The sequence below is a fragment of the Lissotriton vulgaris genome, chromosome 9, assembly GCF_964263255.1.
Source record: "Lissotriton vulgaris chromosome 9, aLisVul1.2, whole genome shotgun sequence".
Lineage (NCBI taxonomy): Eukaryota > Metazoa > Chordata > Amphibia > Caudata > Salamandridae > Lissotriton > Lissotriton vulgaris.
This window is the reverse complement of record NC_141697.1, coordinates 140874250-140893383: the sequence shown is the minus strand read 5'-3', so window position 1 is coordinate 140893383 and position 19134 is coordinate 140874250. Positions and strand designations below refer to the sequence as shown.

The window sequence follows — 19134 nt, the reverse complement described above, 5'->3', positions numbered from 1 at the left end:
TTTAAAGTCCATATTGAGCATGGAAAGCGGATGAAAGTCCCCAGTGCCAGCTCCGGGGGGTTTAGTCTTAGGGAGGGCAATCACTACTGCATTGTGCGTAAACTCAGGGAGCAGTCCAAGCTGTAAAGTAAACACTCAACGTACAGTGTAACCAATCGTGGCATAGGAGCCGAGGCATATACAAAGTAGAACTCCGCATGGAGGCCATCAGCTGCCATACTTTTCATAGCCGCATGGACCATAACAGAACAAACATTACATTACGCAAGATGACCAAGCCCAGAATGTAACAAGAGTGAAAATTAAGTGCACAATACGATTACGAAAACGCCAATTCATTGTCCCCTGGATACCTTTTGGTAGAATTAGTAGGTCTCAATTTCCACATTACACTTCTTTGTTTGAGGGCTCTCTTCCTTTTGTAGGACTTGTTTCCAAGTGTCTTCTTCTTTCTTGTTATGTCTAGCCACCTTTATCATGTTCAATATTCTCCTATCATCAAACACAACACTGTAGCCCTTCACCTCTTTTATTCTGTTAGGAATGGACCATTTATTTGTGCCCTTACCATGCAAATCCTCGGTCTTTTCACCAACCTGATCACTTAACGTGTATTGCTCATTCTTGCCTGGACACCTCCTATTGTGCCTGGCCTCAAAGTGTTTTGATAGCAGCTCACTGTATCCTCGAAGGACATCCTGCTAACTTTTCTTCTGTCTCAACCAAACCTTTGCAGTGACAGCAAGGTGTCATGTTTGAACCATTTACGCTGCCTGTTGAAAATGGCTCTTTCTTCAGGGTCACCCCAAAATGTTTTGCCTTCCTCCTCCCCTTTTTGCTGAATTTGTTTTTGTTGGCTTTAGGAGACTGGGCACTTTACGACTTCTAACCAGTGCTAAAGTTCATGTGCTCTCTACTTAAAACATGGTAACATTAGCATGTCTACAACTGGCATATTTAATTTACTTACACATCCCTAGTAAAGTGCCACAAATATGCCCAAGGCCTGTAAATTAAATGCCACTAGTGGGCCTTCAGCACTGATTATGTCACCCAATTCAGTAGCTTATTATACATGTCTCAGGCATGCCATTGCAGAGCCTGCATGTGTAGTTTTAAACTGCCATGCCGACCTGGCAAGTTAACCCTCTTACCATGCTCAGACATTCCTTTTCAATACATATGTCACCTCTAAGGTAGACTCTGGCGAGCCCCGTGGGCAGAGTGCAGTGTATTTAAAAGGTTGGACATGTACTTTTAAGTTTTACATGTCCAGGAGTGAAAAACTCTAACATTTGTTTTTCACTACTGCAAGGCCTATCTCTCACATGGGTTAACATTGGGATTACCTTATTACATTTTATAAGTGTCATTTCCAATTGGGAAAAGATCGATATTTTTAGTTTGGCGTCACTTGACTCACAATTTTAAATCACAAATTAAGGTAAAGTTGGATTTTAAGTTGCTAGTCTGAAAATGCCACTTTTAGGAAGGTGGGATTTTCTTTACTTCAACATTCTGTGCCTTCTCTGAATACATAACTAAAAATAACCCACTCCACCCACCTCAAGTAAAGTGCATGTGCTGTTTTGGGTATTCAAGTATTACCCTGACTAAGATTGTGGTCCCTACAAGAATCGGATGCATACCTCTGCCAACAAGAGACCCCATTGCAAACACTACCAATGACCCATCAACATCTTTAGCACTCCGGCTCTTACAGGTGAATTGTGATAAGCAATCTGTACTTACATTCTTTATTCTCAGTACATACTTCACCTCAAATGCTATGGTCCTGGAGCCTAAACAAGCACTTGGCTATGCACAATGCGATGATAACATTTTTTGAGGCATACTAATTTGCTGCTAAACAATTGGAGAATTTGTGAGCAAACTCATTTGCAACATTGTATTCCATTAGCAGTACTTGCTGTGTGTATTGAGCTTTAATACAATCCCCCAAGCTCTTTGCTTCCGCCACCTTAGCAGTATCATCCCCTTTTCAACTACATACATATTACCAAAAGCACAACTTCCTTTTTATGTAAGTTCTTTGGTGGAATAACACATTATTGGCAATTCAATTTTTCCCCATAATATCTCTCTGCTCTCTGCCTGCACACCGTTATAGTTAATTTCATTTTGCCAATATTCTTTATTGATCACATTATATAGTGAACATGAGTCACCCACATCTCTTCTACTCCTCCAAAGTGTATTAAGCACTTGGAGAACAATACTGATCATCAAACTGTCTACTTGAAACCAAGATGAATCAGTTTTGCTTACTATTAGCACTTCTGCATCATCAATCAATAAATTAGGATTCTTATAGAGCACATTAATCATTCGTTAGGATCTCAAGGTGCTGGGGGGGTGTTCTGCTGTTTAGTCAAAGAGTCAGTTCAGTTGAAGAGCCAGTTCTCGAGGTCCTTCAGGAATTGAGGCAGTGAGGGGGGTTGCCTGAGCTGTAGAGGAAGAGAGTTACAGTTCTTTGCGGCAAGGTAGGAGAAGAATCTTCCTCCGGCAGTGGTCTTGGGGATCCATGTAATAGTGGGCAGGGCCAGGTTGGCGGAGCAAAGGTGTCTGGTGAGAGTGTAGAAGGAGAGGCAGTGTTTGACGTATGCAGGCCCGATGTTGTGGAGGGCCTTGTAGGTGTGCGTGAGGAGCTTGAAGGTGATTTCTTTGTTGATTGGGAGCCAGTGGGGATTTCTCAGGAGACGGCGATGTGGCTGCGGCAGGGGATGTCCATGATTGGTGTAGCAGCAGCATTCTGGATTCTTTGCAATTTCTTTTGGAGCTCCTGAGTGGTGCTAGCATAGTGTGTGTTGCTGTAGTCAAGTATGCTGCTGACAAGCGCCTGGGTAGCCATTTTACTGGCCTCAGTGGGGATCCACACAAAGATCTTCCGAAGCAGATGGAGTGTGTGGAAGCAGGAGGATGAGGCAGCATTGCTTTGGTGGTTCATTGACAGCGAGGTGTCAAGGATAATGCCGAGGTTACGTGCATGGTCGGTGGGTGTGCGGGAATCTCATAGGCACTGCGGGCACCAGAAGTTGTCCCAGGCAGTCGGGGTGGTTCCCAGGATGAGGACTTTGGTTTTGTCAGAGTTGAGTTTGAGACAGCTGTCCTTCATCCAGGTGAGGACTGCCTTCATCTCATTGTGGAAGTTGTTCTTTGCACCTGTAGGTTCGTCGGTGAGGGAGAGAATCAGCTGGTTTCTGACGATGGCTGCCAGAGGGACCATGAAGATGTTCAAGAGGGTGGGCTTAGGGAGCAGCCCTGAGGGACTCCACAGCTGATCTCAGTAGGCTCTGAGGAGAACCGTAGGAGCCTGACTCTCTGGGTTTGGCCGGTGAGGAAGGAGAGGATCTGCTCTAAGGCTTTGCCGCGAATGCTTCCATTGGGGGAGTTATTGCAAAGTGGCTCTAGGTCAAAATAACATAGCATTCACATAGTGTTTGCTGCCTTAGACTTGCAGTTTTGAAGGTCTGCATGCTAACAACATCATAACCCAACGTAGTGGCATTCTGTTTATTGACCCAAAAGGTGCAGGTGCTTCAGCGCACTGTTTAGGATTTTAACCTGTGACTTGAGGTTTACAGGCGAACCTCCGCTGCAGGTGAAAACAAGTTGAGGTATCTTTCAAGTTAAAAGTATGTTTGCGCTGCAGGACTCGTCCTTGGGGGCATTTCATTCAGGACTAACCTTAACAATTGGGAATGCTTTGAGTTTAGTTTCTGGGTGACCCCTTATGTTGTGGCATTAGTACCGGTGGTGTTTAGGCGGCTCTAAGACCCAGCATTACTGAACAACCCTCAAAATATGAGACTACCTTGTCATCTATCGTAGCCATCATCTAAAAGTGAATGTCCTCAGTTTTTGTGGCCTGAAATGAATAAGTGGTGCATGTTCACTTAATCTTCCAATATGGGTCGCATTCAAATAGAAGAGCGAGTGGACATGCGCAGGACGGAAGAACAAAACACAAAATGTACCTGCTCCTCTCCACGGTAATCCATTCCCATCTCCTATAAAGCACACCATTTCCTGTACAGATTATGCCCTCGATACCAATACATGCAATGTACACTATGTTGCAACGTTTTAAACCTTTACACAACTTCGCCTACGGGCAAAAGTACCTGCAAAAAAGGTTTTGTGAGCTATATTTCCCAGGACTACATTTTCTGCAAAAGGTAAGGGTGTTTTTCTCCCTCAGAACCTACGTTTTGTAGAATGTGTTACTTGCTGTTTCCAAAGAACTTTACCAGCATTGCAAGGATTTTGTAATTACCAAAATAAAAAAAGAAACTCAAAATTTACAAGAGTGAACATAATCATCTTCATACCCTGATAGGGAAAAAAGAGGTGTGTCGCATTCAAAGAGTGAGGGGAGTGGCCACCCAGGCTAGATAACAAGATTAAGAGAGTGTGGGACACCTGTAATATACCACCCACACATACCTTTCATTAAAGTTCATTGTTTTCCTTTCTGTAAATCCTCTTATAAGAGAACGATGATCTTATTTGTTAAATTGTCAAATCCTGTTTTTGCTGTTTGAATCCCAAATCTGGATTAATTTCCAGTCAAGAGTAGGATTACAGCTGAAAAAGAAAGTGTTTCAACACACATAATGCAGCATTCATATTTAAGGGACAGAGCACATCACATCCCATTTAGAAAGAATGGAGGCAATTGTTAGGAAAAATAGATTTTATTTTCATAAAACATATTTTTTAAATTAAAATTTGAAAACAGTTCTCTCGCATTTGTTCAGTAGCAGCATAGAGAGTGAAATATAATTCATTACAAAGGACACATTATTTTACACTCCTCCCCAAACTGCATATTTTGGGTGTTCAAATTTAGAGATAATTGATTAGCAAAGCATCAAGAAAATGAATTAGCACTCCCACCTTTTACGCTTTACAGGTAAAAGGATGCTTGGATTTAATGTTCGGATCCATGGATTCATTACTGAAGTGAAACATGTGCCGTCTCCAGGTCCTGCTTGTTCATGTGTTTTCGGATCCAGTGGCTCTGTGGACTAATGTATTCACTCCAGAAGTCTGTGATTCTCCTCATAGCCTGTTTCAAATTCAGATTGGTCCAAAAGTGTGGGTCACAAGAAGCCCACAAATAATTTGCAATTGATTGCCATTTATGAATTATTTTAATCAAGTATGCATCTGCTCTTTCTAATGAATGTAAATTTGCCAACATTGTTTTTTTTAATATTCAAAGCCTACTGACTGTATGTACTTAGAGAGAAATGAGAGTGGAGAGGTTCAAATCACAGTATCAGCATTTTCTTCATCTTCAGTCAAACTTCTGCCGTCTAAAATGCCAGAACTGGCTCCTACAGTGTCTTAACAGGTGCAGGAGACCAGTAATCCAGACTGCCCAAAGTTCACCAAGATTGGATTCCTAGGGGGAAGACTCAACATGTTTGTTCTCTCTAGACGTCCTTCGTTTTAGCGCCAAAGCGAGAGCTTCCAAGATGGTGTCTTTGTGGTTTAAGACGTTGTAGCGACTGACTCCCAGCAGTCTGTCAAAATCGCAAGGGTCAAAGGTGAAATTCGCAGAACGATAGGGTGAGTTCCTCCCTGAGATATGAAACTTTCCAAAGGATTTCTCTTCTTCTGTTTCACGCTCAATGCCTAAACAAAGAGAAGATATAAAAGTAAATGTCTGATCTTTATGTAAAAGACCCATGTGGTGATAACAGAAGCGCCTGCTGACAATCGACAATCATGCTCTGTTACTATAGCATATATCATACATCTCTATAAAACCATTCACTCTTGGTGGGAGGATGAATAATATTGAAAATTCCTGACAATATTTTATTACATTGAAATGTATTGTCTTTTATATAAATAAGTAGTTCAATCCTACGGGGAATATCCTCTATTGGCATTAAAGGCGGAATAGGTTAAGCTACTTAATTAAAAAGCGGACATTTTAAATAAGAAATCATCTTACATGTTGATATCGAGATTTAGAAACCATACCTATTGAGAATCACATAGTACTAAAATAAAACTGTTGGACTAAAGGTTGCAAAATGAAAAGAGCAGTATTAATTACGTTTTGTGGTTACATGCAAAAAACAAGGATGCAAGAAATCATTGCCCTTAAAATTAGGCTATAGGAGGGCAAAGGTGCTTAAATGTAGGCTATAGGAAAGCATGTGTGCTTAAATGTAGGCTATAGGAAAGCATGTGTGCGACCCTTCACCCTGCTATCAGGCAGGTCGCTCTCCATGCCGCTCAGCACCACCTCTGTGCCGCAGCCCCTGAGCCCGCTGCTGCCGCTTCTCAGGTTCGAGCCTTGCGCTTGCTCTGCCCCATTGAGTCCTGATTGTGCCTCTGCCTGCATTTTTGCTGTGGGTCTAGTGCATTGTCCTCCATGTACATACTGTGTTTTTCTCACCCTCTTTTGCCCTAGTTGTATCCTCCTTGCCTTCTGTACCGCCCGCCCACTCTCCCCTTCGTTTTCTTTTACCGCAGCTGCATCCCCTGCAGCCCCGCCCCCATCGTCTATTCGCCGCCCTGCTCCCACCTCCCAGCTTATCCTCCCTCCCACCTCCCCCTATATGGCGGCCGCTGCATGGCGGCGCCGCTGATGCACCAAAGGTGCACCTAAGGCAAGCCCGTCTGTGCCCGCCGGTACCTGGACCACGCCCTGCGCCAGGCCCCCTGGCCCACGCGAACGCCACAACACCTGACGCCGCTACGATGCAAGCACCCTCCACGCACTCAACACCGAACGATCACACACCTGCATCCTGGCTGCCCGAAGCGCACCAAGGGGCCCTTCTACTGCCGGAACTGCAACTTCACCAGCATCCGATCCGCAAATCCACCCACCGTGAAAGAACGCAACCACCTCAGATGCATTCTTCTCAAAACCCGCTCTGCCCGCAAACACGGCGTTGAAGTCTGGGACTGTCTCGACTCAACCTCCCCAGATGTCGCCTTTCTGTCGGAGACCTGGCTGAACACCTCCTCAGCACACGACATCGCCATAGCCATCCCGGACGGCTACAAGATCACCCGCAGGGGCCACACCAACGTAGTAGGAGGAGGGATCGCCATCGTCCACAGGAACACGCTCAGAGTCTCGATCAACACCGACGACACCATCAGCACCGCCGAACACCAGGACTTCCAGATACACACCGATCCCAAGACCACCCTTAGAGGAACCCTTGCCTACAGACCGCCCGGACCTCGACCACAGTTCAGAGACTCCATCACCGACTACGTCAGCACACATGCCCTCGCCTCCAAGGACCACATTCTCCTCGGGGACCTGAACTTCCACCTCGAGAACAACAACGACACCAACGCCACCACCCTGATCAACAACCTCGGATTCAGACAGCTCATCACAACTCGCACCCACTCTGCCCGCCACACACTTGACCCCATCTTCTCCGCAAGCTCCCACATCTCCTTCAACCACACCAACAAACTCCACTGGACTGACCATTGCTGCATTCACTTCACCTTCCGGAGACCCACCACACACCACCGCACCCAACAGATCCTGCGCCGCTCCTGGAGCAAGGTCACGAAGACCAGCTAGCCACCACCCTCGCCCGGAGCCCACCCGCTGACCCCACCGGCCCCCACACCGCCGCCCGCAACCTTAGACAGTTGACCGACGACTGCGCCAAATCCCTCGCCCGATCAAGAAACCCTCCAACAGACACACCAGCAAGAAAGCCGGCTGGTTCACTGAAGGAATCCAGACCTCCAAGAAAACCTGCCGAAAGCTAGAGAAGAAATGGCCCCGTGAGCAGACATCGGACAGCTACGCAGCCTGCAAGAACGTCACCGCAGACACCATCACCTCATCAGACCTGCCAAAAGTTCCTCCTTCAAAGTTCGCCGAGACAACAACACACACAACAGCAAAGAGATCTTCAACATCGTGAAGGAACACTCCAACACCAGCTCCAACACCAACAACATCCCACCTTCACAAGACCTATGCCACACCCTTGCCACCTTCTTCCACTGCAAGATAGCAGACATCCACAACAGCTTCAACGCCACGACCAACGCCCGACAATCACTGAGTCCCTCCACACGGCCACCATCTGCACCGATCCCTGCTCTACTGGACTAACATTAATGACAACGACACCTTCAAAATCATGAACACCATCCACTCCGGATCACCGTCAGACCCATGCCCACACCACATCTTCAACAAAGCCAGAAGCACCATCGCACCCCATCTCCGGAAAGCCATCAACATCTCCTTCGAGACAGCGACCTTCCCTGAGAGCTGGAAGCAAACCGAGATCAACACCTTACTCCAAAAACCCAATGCAGACCCCATGGACCTCAAGAACTTCTGACCCAGCTCCCTGCTCCCGTTCCCGGTGAAGGTCATTGCGAAGACCGTCAACAGACAACTGACCCGCTACTTCGAGGAGAACAACATGCTGGACCTCCTCCTTCCTCACCGACCGAACCCAGAGTTTCCGCCTCCCCCCTTTCCGCTCCGAAGCCACCGAGATCATCTGTGGCATACCCTAGGGCTCATCCCTCAGCCCGACATTGTTCAACATCTACATGGCACTGCTCGCCCACGTCGCACGACTGCACGACCTCAATATCATCTCCTACGCCGACGACATCCAGCTGATCCTCTCACTCACCAAGGACTCCCTCACAGCTAAAACCAACCTCCACGAAGGGATGACAGCCGTCGCTGAGTGAATGAAGAACAGCCGACTGAAGCTAAACTCGGACATGACGGAAGTCCTCATCCTCGATTCCACCCCCTCTGCCTGGGGTGACTACTGGTGGCCGACCAAACTGGGAACAGTTCCAACACCCAACGACCACGCACGCAACCTGGGGTTCATCCTCGACTCCACTCTCTCCATGACAAAGCAGGTCAACGCCATCTCGCCCTCCTGCTTCAACACCCTTCGCATGCTCTGCAAGATCTACAGGTGGATTCCTACCGAAACAAGAAGAAGGTCACCTAGGCTCTCGTCAGCAGCAGGCTGGACTACAGAAACGTTGTTTTCACAAAAGAGAAGACCCCACTAAGTTCCAGGGAACAGGGTACTGTCAACACTGTAAGTCAAAGAAAAAATCCCCGGACTACTCAAGCTTTTCTACACACTCTTGCCTTTCATACACCCAGATCTTATGAGCAAATACAATTTTTAGATATGTACCAAACCTACACGGAAATATAACGTTTACACTCTCTGTGTTTTATTAGTTTTGTGTTTTTTAAAATTCAGATCACTTTCTGAAGAACATTATTAAAAACATACATAATATTATCACATTTGAATCAATTGATCACAACAATGCATAAGATATACAAAATTAAAAACAAAAAATATAAAACGCCCTCTACGCTGGAGCCTAGGCCAAACTCCTGAAATGACTTCAACGCATCCAAAATGCCTCTGCACGCCTGATCCTCGACGTCCCTCGCCACAACCACATCACAGCCCACCTGAGAGACCTGCACGGGCTCCCCATCAACAAGAGGATCACCTTCAAGCTTCTCACCCATGCACACAAGGCACTCCACAACACGGGACCAGCATACCTCAACAGACGACTCAGCTTCTACACCCCCAACCGCCAGCTCTGCTCAGCCAACCTTGCCCTCGCCACAGTCCCCCGCATCTGTAGAGCTTGCCCCCAAGGAGACATTTTGGTAGCTGCAGAAACAACACGCACTCCGAGTGGCACTTCCTCAGGAAGTTGACATCCCTCAGTCTTTGCCCCTGGAGGACAAATTGCTCAATGAGCATATGCCCCACAGGGTGACATCCCTGACATATCAGTGGCTGATCAACAACTCACAACACACTCTTCAACAGTTGCAGGTCCAATGGGAATGAGATTTGGAGGGCTTGGAGGATGATGAGTGGCCTGAAGCTCTAGCATCCCCAAGGGAGATGCTGATTAAGTTTGGGTTTCGCTAGTGCAACTCAAAATTCTCCATAGGTCTTACTTTGCATGTTCAATCATGGTGAAAATGGTCAGGGCGACTGACGTGGGCTACCGTGGATTGTGACCAGGTGGGAACTTTCTTCCACATCTTTTGGAGTTGCCTGGTGATACAACCCTGTTGGGAGTCAGTGGTTACCTGCATGAATGACCTATGCAGGAGAAGTATAGAAGCCTCCACTGAATGGTGCCTGTTAAATATTTGGGAAGTCACCAACCTAAGAAGCATTGAGCGGACCTGGATGACCTTGGGTCCGGCAATAGCCAAATGCAATATAGCGCACCTATGGGGTGTGACGCAAGCACCACACCGGGGAGACTGGAAGCTGGATATGGACATGTGGGCTGAGAAGGAGATAGATAAGAGATGGGACTGTCCTCGAAAGTAGGCGCATTTCTTGGGCAAATGGAATGAATACAGGGGGTCCCTGAAATCTCTTCATCCCAGAAGGTGCTGCAGCATTGTTTTCTAATGATTCCAATTCAAATGCCATGGTTTGTGACACAGGGTGAAGGGAGAGAGGGAACACAAGTCATTTTGAATGATGTGCAATCCGTGCTTTTGCTGTGTCAGTGTATGACGCTGTGTGGTATACTTCTCATTTTATTGCTTGCTATGATTGTAATAGAAAATCATTAATAAAAATCAGTGACACTTAAAGATAAAATGGCCAAATATGAACAAAATCGTGACACCTTTTCAGACACATGCCAAGAAAAATGCTTTCCGGAATGGATCGCTGTTGTCATCCCACTTCCGGAAGAATTGTTGCAAGGAGGCTTATAGTTAGTGAGCACAATCAGTAGCGAGCCACAGGTAATGTTGCTAGCAGGAGCAGAAGATTTCTCATGTAAACGGTCTAATGCAATGTTACCTTAGTCCTGACGATATAACGTACTGGGTAATGTTGCTACTCTGAAAAAATAGACTATGAATGTACCATAGAATCTGCCCATCCCTGGCATATTTTAAATAAAGTTTGTATTTTAAAAAAATGTTTTGCAGCATGAGCAAGGGCCATATGACCAACCACATCCAATGCAATTAAAAGGTTTTCAGGGGTGTGTTTGCATATTGTGAATACAAGCTACAAGTCAGCTTGCATCTGCTGGCATGACGCATAGAGGGACCACTTCAAGGTGTCTTACTCTTCATGGAGTAGACATCAGGAGCCAAGGTAGAACGTTGCATTTTGGGTTTACATTCTTAAAATAGTGCACTGTTGCCACTTTTTCCTGAGCAAGGTGGAGTTTGATTGGTAACTTTTCGTAAATGTAGATGCAATATGTTTCAGTTCTCCAATCTCATGCGGGTCAATGCAAGGGCAACATCCAGTTCACATACCTAGTTCAACAGAGGTAGTAGTGTACGCACCAAGAAGGCTTGACTACTGGGCAGATGTGTGGCTCGGGTGCAAGAGATGGATGCTATATCTCAGATTTGAAAATTGAGACATGAACTTTTGCAAATAAAACTTACATCAGATATACTTTCTTAAGCAATATCCCAATAATAAATACCCTCTTCTGCGACCTTAGGAATAAGGATGAACCCTATACAAATCAACATATTACTCTATAGCAGTGACAGTACAGAAGTGACCAGAACTGCTAACTGTGCATGTGAAGTGCCCAAGACTGGTTCGGATACTTGTATATGGATCTAATGTGAAAGACTGGGTGCCTGAGTTTCCAAACACAGAGCTTAAAGAACATATGTGTTCTTCATGAATCTAGCTGATAGTAAGGCATATCAAGACTTAGAACCAGATTCATCAAAGTAAATTCGGCTCGCAAAGGGCCAGATTCTGAGAATCTGGCCCTTTGCGAGCGCTATTTTTGCATTTGGGATTCATCATCCCAAATGCAAAAATCGCAATTATAGAAATCGCTAAATTGCGATGAATTGCATTTAAGGAATCTCAATTTGAGATTCCTTAAATGCAATTCATGAACCATTTAAAAATTGCGAATTCGCAATCTGGGGGCGCTATATACCGCAAAGTTAAACTACGTGGTAAATAGCAAAAACTTTGAAAAATGCACTAAAGTGCATTTTTCAAAGTTTCATGTTGCGCACACACATGCCCTAAGGGCATGTGTGTGCGCAACTTATGTGCACACATCAATTTCAGGGGTGCAACAGAGTGTCCTTTGGACACCCCTGCACCCTTGAAATCGCAATCTCAATTTGCGAATTGCGAATTGCTAATTGCGATTAGCAAATTGAGATGGTCTTCCCATTCATTCCTGAGGGCCTCTAGGTCCATAGGAATGAATGGGGAGATATTCCTTAATTGCGACTCGCAATTTGCGAGTCGCAATTAAGGAATTATTAGAAATCGCTATATTTGAATGGATTTCTTGATGAATAGCATTTTGCTATTCCTTAATAGCGAATCAGTATTTTTCGCTATTAAGGAATCGCAAAATGTGTTCTTCATGAATCTGGGGGTTAGTGTGCTACAGCACTTGAGTTCTAGCTGTCCCTTAATATCATCCCAAATACATGCAGGAGAATGGCTACACTAACAAATGTAGGATCAGAGAAAGACTCCTAACTAATACAAAGTAATTGCCAATGGCTTTAATTATTTAGGCAATATGCTCTTTTGTCGATACAAAACTCTGTTTATAACTCCCACCACATCTCACTAACTCAAAGCTGATACTTTTGTCAATCAGCTTAGATGCTGCTGACTGATTCACCATAAAAAACATGAATGACCTTTCTTTTTCAATTTCACTGTCATTGCTCTTAATGGCATAGTGAAAACCCAAATGTAAATCACTGAATGCTTGCAGTGAAGGTGGCTACAAAGCACATGAGGAGCCTAAGTGAGAATTGAATGCATGTGGCCTTACCTGGATCCTTGCATTTCTGAAACGTGTCGTTGACCAACGGAAAGTGGATCACTATTGGAACCTTTGGATTCTCATCATCTGAAAATATGTAGCATTCCTTTGGTTGCTTTTCATCCTCCTCATTCAGCTTTATCTTCGGGAACGGAATTCCTCTCTCTCTGCAGTACATCTCAGTCAGCAAGAGCGCCTGTGGTCAAGAGTTCAAAGTGCTTGAATCACATTTGTAATCTATTAAGTAAGCTTACATGTTCATGTTTGAGTCTGCACACTATTCAATCTACATTCAGTATCAATTCTGGAGAGGATCACAATCTCCAACATCAAATTCAACACGAAAAGCTTCAACATTCAGATGAGCTCACTGGCACACAAGCAGCCCAGTGTTGTTCCTCCACAGAGCCCTCTTCCATTGCCACTGTGCCTTTGAAAGGCAAAGCAATTTATAGCTCTTGCAGTGGCCACCATTCCAAGTGTGTAAGAGCAAAAGCAAAGGTTATGAATCCTTCATAAGTAATTGCTGCGCAACATTCCGTCTATTAGGAATCTAGTATACTCTTGTGGGATTCTTAAGGGATCCTCCCTTTCCCTAAGTTGCTTAATACCTCTGATCACCCTGTGATACACCTAATCAGATGATTTAGTTGTACAGTTATCTCATATGCGGAGGGTACTCAGTGCATAAAATTAGGTCATTAGTTTTGCAGGATGTGAGTCCTGCTCAATTAATAGATCCACAATTGTCTCCTTAATGGAAACTATGTGTCCCATTGTAGCACTTAAATCGCTCGGGGTAGCGAAGCCGAGCAGTCCAAGGTTTACTCAAGGTAGGTGGGGTGCGCCAGTACCCTAGAACAAAAACAGGCAACCAACAAACCAGGTCCAGACAGTTCTTTTTTACATATAAAAAGAAAAGTACTTTATTACACACACTCTACTCAATACTACCCTTGAATTTACAAATATATTAATGTAGGCAGGGGGAAATACCTATACTGACACCCTCTTAATAGTTCACACCTATAGCATGCCTGAAACCCTAAGACCACAATTTCTCCCACTCCTCACCTATACTAGACACAATACAAAGGGGTGACATTGGGAGAAATCCTTTACAACGCAATGCCTTTACAATGCATCCTTTACCATGCAATGCCTTCCCCACACATGACTTTACCATGAATATACTTCCCATTTTAGAAAGTATTTTAATGTAGAATTTAAAAAATGGACACATTTATAAATAAAAATTAGAGGTTTCACCTATCTTATAAATACTTGTTATTCCGTTGTAAAGGTATGCACAGTAAAAGTATATTAGTGGTAAAGGCATTGTGAGGTAAGCGCATTGCATAGTAATGGCATTGCGTGGTAAAGGATGTGTGGTAAAAGTATTCATGGTAAATTCATGCGTTGTAACATCATCATTCCAACCCTGCCCTAACACTCCTGCACAGTATTCTGGGGCAATCCAGCATAACACCTTTAAGTGGTCTGCTGAAAGGCCTTCTCTGAGAGTCTCAGTTGTGCCAACTACCAAAGCTGCCTGACTCTTCCCTCCAAAACTCGAAAGGGAAGCTCTTCCTGTGATTGGTTCCAGAGGCCTGGCTGACCTCCTCTGTTTCTGTGGGAGAGAGCTTTATCAGGCCAGCTGCAGTGCGACAGGTAATTAGCAGATGTAGTTGAAGTTGAAGGGTTTTGTAAAGCGCTCGATCACCACGCGGTTTCTTGGCGCTGCAGACGGGTAGCACTGAGGGGAGCAAGAGGGTTACTGCGGCGGGAATGCCTGGGAAAAACAGTGAGTTGTAAATGTAGATTACGTTCCTACCCCTTTCCTTTCCAGGAAAAGGTCCCTGCACTGGCAGATGACCATATTGTATGGGAAGGCCCTTTTGAAAAATGTATATTTATTCCTTTCTAAATACAACAAAGCAGGTCACATAGACATTTTGGTGTGTGTGACTTGGTACAAAGATGTTAAAATAGTGGGTGTACCAAACTATAAATCAATTATGCCAGTGCTATGTTCATCCATATATATCACTTTTGAAATATCAATTTAAAGAAACAATGAGAGGAAAAAGAACAATTTAAAACCACAACTTTCAGGCCATCAGTCCTTATTAGAGATAGCATGCTAAGGGTAGGTGAAGAGGTCCATTGTCCCTGGCATGAGATATGTGACGCGTCTGTTGACTTAAGAGACCCAGGTCTAGATCTGGGGGCATGAAGATGTGCGGAAAAGGTATAGGACATCAGAGCTGCGCATGGCAACCAGAGTTGGAGTCTATCAATACTGCCTATCTAGAAGGAGGAAAGAGAAAGCAGACAGCTTTACTTGTGGCCCTACACAAGTCTGACTAGTGGGGGAGATGATTCAGCAGCAGCTGGCATGATGCTTGGGGAGCCCCAAGGAGAGTTAGGATGTGGCACATGCACAGATGCAGGCTTGAAGGCGAACACAGCTCGTTTAGGCTTTAGGAGATGGGATACTTGCAAAAACCCATACTTCCTCAGCTCTTATGGTATTACTGTTGCATCCAAAGAAGACAGATCCAGTCCAATAGGTTAAGAAGATTTATTCTTAAAGACAAGTACAGCTCTCAAACTGCCAGAGTGTCTCTCTGTCAAGCTCCAGTCTCAAGTGAGCAGCAAGAGCCTAAACATTCTAGTATTGCTAAGCAACAATGACATGTTATGAGAGGCTTAAAGGAGAAGCATAAGATTAACAAGAACTTAAAAGAAAACACAATATGTACAAGATGGGCATAAAGGTGAAGAAGACTAAAACAAGGGATATAACACACCTCCTCACCTGTAAAACAAAAAGTTAAGTCACATAATCATCAAGATACTTTGGAGTGGCTCTCAGCCTGGAGCTGACTCTAATAGAAGGGTCAGAGACAAACTCAGGACCGTCCAAAGCATCATCAGGAACAGTTAAATCATTATTTACAGAAAATCCAGCAACAGAAGAAGAAAAAGGAACACCCGAAACAGTATTGTAAGAATCTTCAACAGGGTGTAACAACAGACCAGAATCGGATGACGTTGCAGACTTATCACCAACAATTCTAGCAATACGTCTGTTGCTCCACCATTTGCCACCTGAAACCATAACAGAATGTTTACCAACTTTGATAATGGTAGTTTCAGGATAAAATCTTGATCATCTGACTTTACCTGGTCTCCTTATTCTGACTTTATCTCCAACAGAAAAACATTGATTCTTAACATGTTTACTGTCGTCATATCTGATCTTTGACCGAATTTGAGATTTCTCAACCCTGTCCTTTACTACATTCAGATCAAGGGAAGTTCCACCAGATTTGGTTTTAGTAACCACCCATTGAGGGGACAATTCATTAAAGGATTCCCTACCACGTAGCATGGCAAATGGAGTGATGCCCGTGGTGGAGTGAGGAGTGTTATTATATGACCAGCGTGAAGACAACAATTGCTGTAATAATTACAGTAAATAACGTGCAGCAGTAAAAGGTGAAAATGCAGGTAAATGCGCTGAAAAATCAAAGCTGTGCACGTCAGCGAGCGTGCAGGAAAGAAGATGAGGTAAACAACGTTGCGCGATATTGTTTTTGGTTGCTAGGTAACATGGAACATGGCAGTGACGTTACGTAGCGTAGGAGCGTTGCGTGATGACAAGGAGTCGTGAGGGCGAGAAGAGGGAGAGAATGGCTGTGTGAAGGAGTTCTGAGAGGAGCGGCAAGGACGTCAGGAGGTTCGGAGGAGAGCCGGTAAGCGTTGTATGCAGATTTTAAATGTCGCCGCTTTTCTCTTCGCTGCGGGAAGAGACGCGCGAGCGAAAAGAACAAGGTCAGAGAGTCATTTGAAAAAAAATGTAAAGTAAGAGAAATGACTTAGACCTGTCCACAACAGTACTGCAATGGAAAGTTACTCGCTGAGTCCTTTATTAAAGCTGGCTCCCAATGAAACGATCGATGAATGCATGCAAGGTCAAAGAGTCAGTTAGTAAGATGAAAATAAAATTGACTCAGACCTGTCCACAAGAGCAGTGCAATAAGAAATTACTTTGTCGGTATTTTGTCAGAGAAAGGTGGTTCCCAATGAAACAATCGATTAGTGCATAGTGTCCAGAAAAATCAAAAGAGAGAAAAAATGAATAAAGGCCTCTTCAAAAGAGTATTTCCTCAAGAAAAATCAAGTAATCCATAGTTTGTAGTAAGCAAAAGAGTCTCAGTCTCAGTAGGGTTAAAAGTTAAAGTCTTAGAGAAGATTTGAGTATGAGTAGGTCAATGTAATAAAGTTCTCAATAGAAAATGGAGAAGTAAAATAAGTTAAAAACTTATCTTAGTGGAGTCTTGAATTCATTTGTCTTGGAGGGTTCTTCAAGCAAGAAATCAGAGAGGACACTGTAATCTGGCAGTTGAAAATAAATCTTGATTGAATATGAAAGTCTTTGGTAGGATGTGGGTTCAAAGAGGGCTGACATGACCACCTCGTCGCCAAATTTATGTTGCATCCAAAGAAGACAGATCCAGTCCAATAGGTTAAGAAGATTTATTCTTAAAGACAAGTACAGCTCTCAAACTGCCAGAGTGTCTCTCTGTCAAGCTCCAGTCTCAAGTGAGCAGCAAGAGCCTAAACATTCTAGTATTGCTAAGCAACAATGACATGTTATGAGAGGCTTAAAGGAGAAGCATAAGATTAACAAGAACTTAAAAGAAAACACAATATGTACAAGATGGGCATAAAGGTGAAGAAGACTAAAACAAGGGATATAACACACCTCCTCACCTGTAAAACAAAAAGTGAAGTCACATAATCATCAAGATACTTTGGAGTGGCTCTCAGCCTGGAGCTGACTCTAATAGAAGGGTCAGAGACAAACTCAGGACCGTCCAAAGCATCATCAGGAACAGTTAAATCATTATTTACAGAAAATCCAGCAACAGAAGAAGAAAAAGGAACACCCGAAACAGTATTGTAAGAATCTTCAACAGGGTGTAACAACAGACCAGAATCGGATGACGTTGCAGACTTATCACCAACAATTCTAGCAATACGTCTGTTGCTCCACCATTTGCCACCTGAAACCATAACAGAATGTTTACCAACTTTGATAATGGTAGTTTCAGGATAAAATCTTGATCCTCTGACTTTACCTGGTCTCCTTATTCTGACTTTATCTCCAACAGAAAAACATTGATTCTTAACATGTTTACTGTCGTCATATCTGATCTTTGACCGAATTTGAGATTTCTCAACCCTGTCCTTTACTACATTCAGATCAAGGGAAGTTCCACCAGATTTGGTTTTAGTAACCACCCATTGAGGGGACAATTCATTAAAGGATTCCCTACCATGTAGCATGGCAAATGGAGTGATGCCCGTGGTGGAGTGAGGAGTGTTATTATATGACCAGCTTGAAGGCAACAATTGCTGTAATAATTACAGTAAATAACGTGCAGCAGTAAAAGGTGAAAATGCAGGTAAATGCGCTGAAAAATCAAAGCTGTGCACGTCAGCGAGAGTGCAGGAAAGAAGATGAGGTAAACAACGTTGCGCGATATTGTTTTTGGTTGCTAGGTAACATGGAACATGGCAGTGACGTTACGTAGCGTAGGAGCGTTGCGTGATGACAAGGAGTCGTGAGGGCGAGAAGAGGGAGAGAATGGCTGTGTGAAGGAGTTCTGAGAGGAGCGGCAAGGACGTCAGGAGGTTCGGAGGAGAGCCGGTAAGCGTTGTATGCAGATTTTAAATGTCGCCGCTTTTCTCTTCGCTGCGGGAAGAGACGCGCGAGCGAAAAGAACAAGGTCAGAGAGTCATTTGAAAAAAAATGTAAAGTAAGAGAAATGACTTAGACCTGTCCACAACAGTACTGCAATGGAAAGTTACTCGCTGAGTCCTTTATTAAAGCTGGCTCCCAATGAAACGATCGATGAATGCATGCAAGGTCAAAGAGTCAGTTAGTAAGATGAAAATAAAATTGACTCAGACCTGTCCACAAGAGCAGTGCAATAAGAAATTACTTTGTCGGTATTTTGTCAGAGAAAGGTGGTTCCCAATGAAACAATCGATTAGTGCATAGTGTCCAGAAAAATCAAAAGAGAGAAAAAAGGAACAAAGGCCTCTTCAAAAGAGTATTTCCTCAAGAAAAATCAAGTAATCCATAGTTTGTAGTAAGCAAAAGAGTCTCAGTCTCAGTAGGGTTAAAAGTTAAAGTCTTAGAGAAGATTTGAGTATGAGTAGGTCAATGTAATAAAGTTCTCAATAGAAAATGGAGAA

General features: G+C 44.0%; 1 protein-coding gene across 1 annotated transcript in view; it reads right to left on the bottom strand.

Moving 5' to 3' along the window:
• Positions 1-4705: 4705 nt before the first annotated feature.
• The window catches only part of PLA2G4F (phospholipase A2 group IVF), a 299483-nt gene continuing 285054 nt past the window's right edge, over positions 4706-19134 (bottom strand). Inside the window, exons 19-20 of the mRNA XM_086937219.1 lie at positions 12871-13057; positions 4706-5664 (exon numbers count right to left, since the gene is read on the bottom strand). Of these exons, the coding sequence (XP_086793345.1) occupies positions 5432-5664; positions 12871-13057 (420 nt within the window). The 3' untranslated portion in view covers positions 4706-5431. The remainder of the gene's footprint in view (positions 5665-12870; positions 13058-19134) is intronic.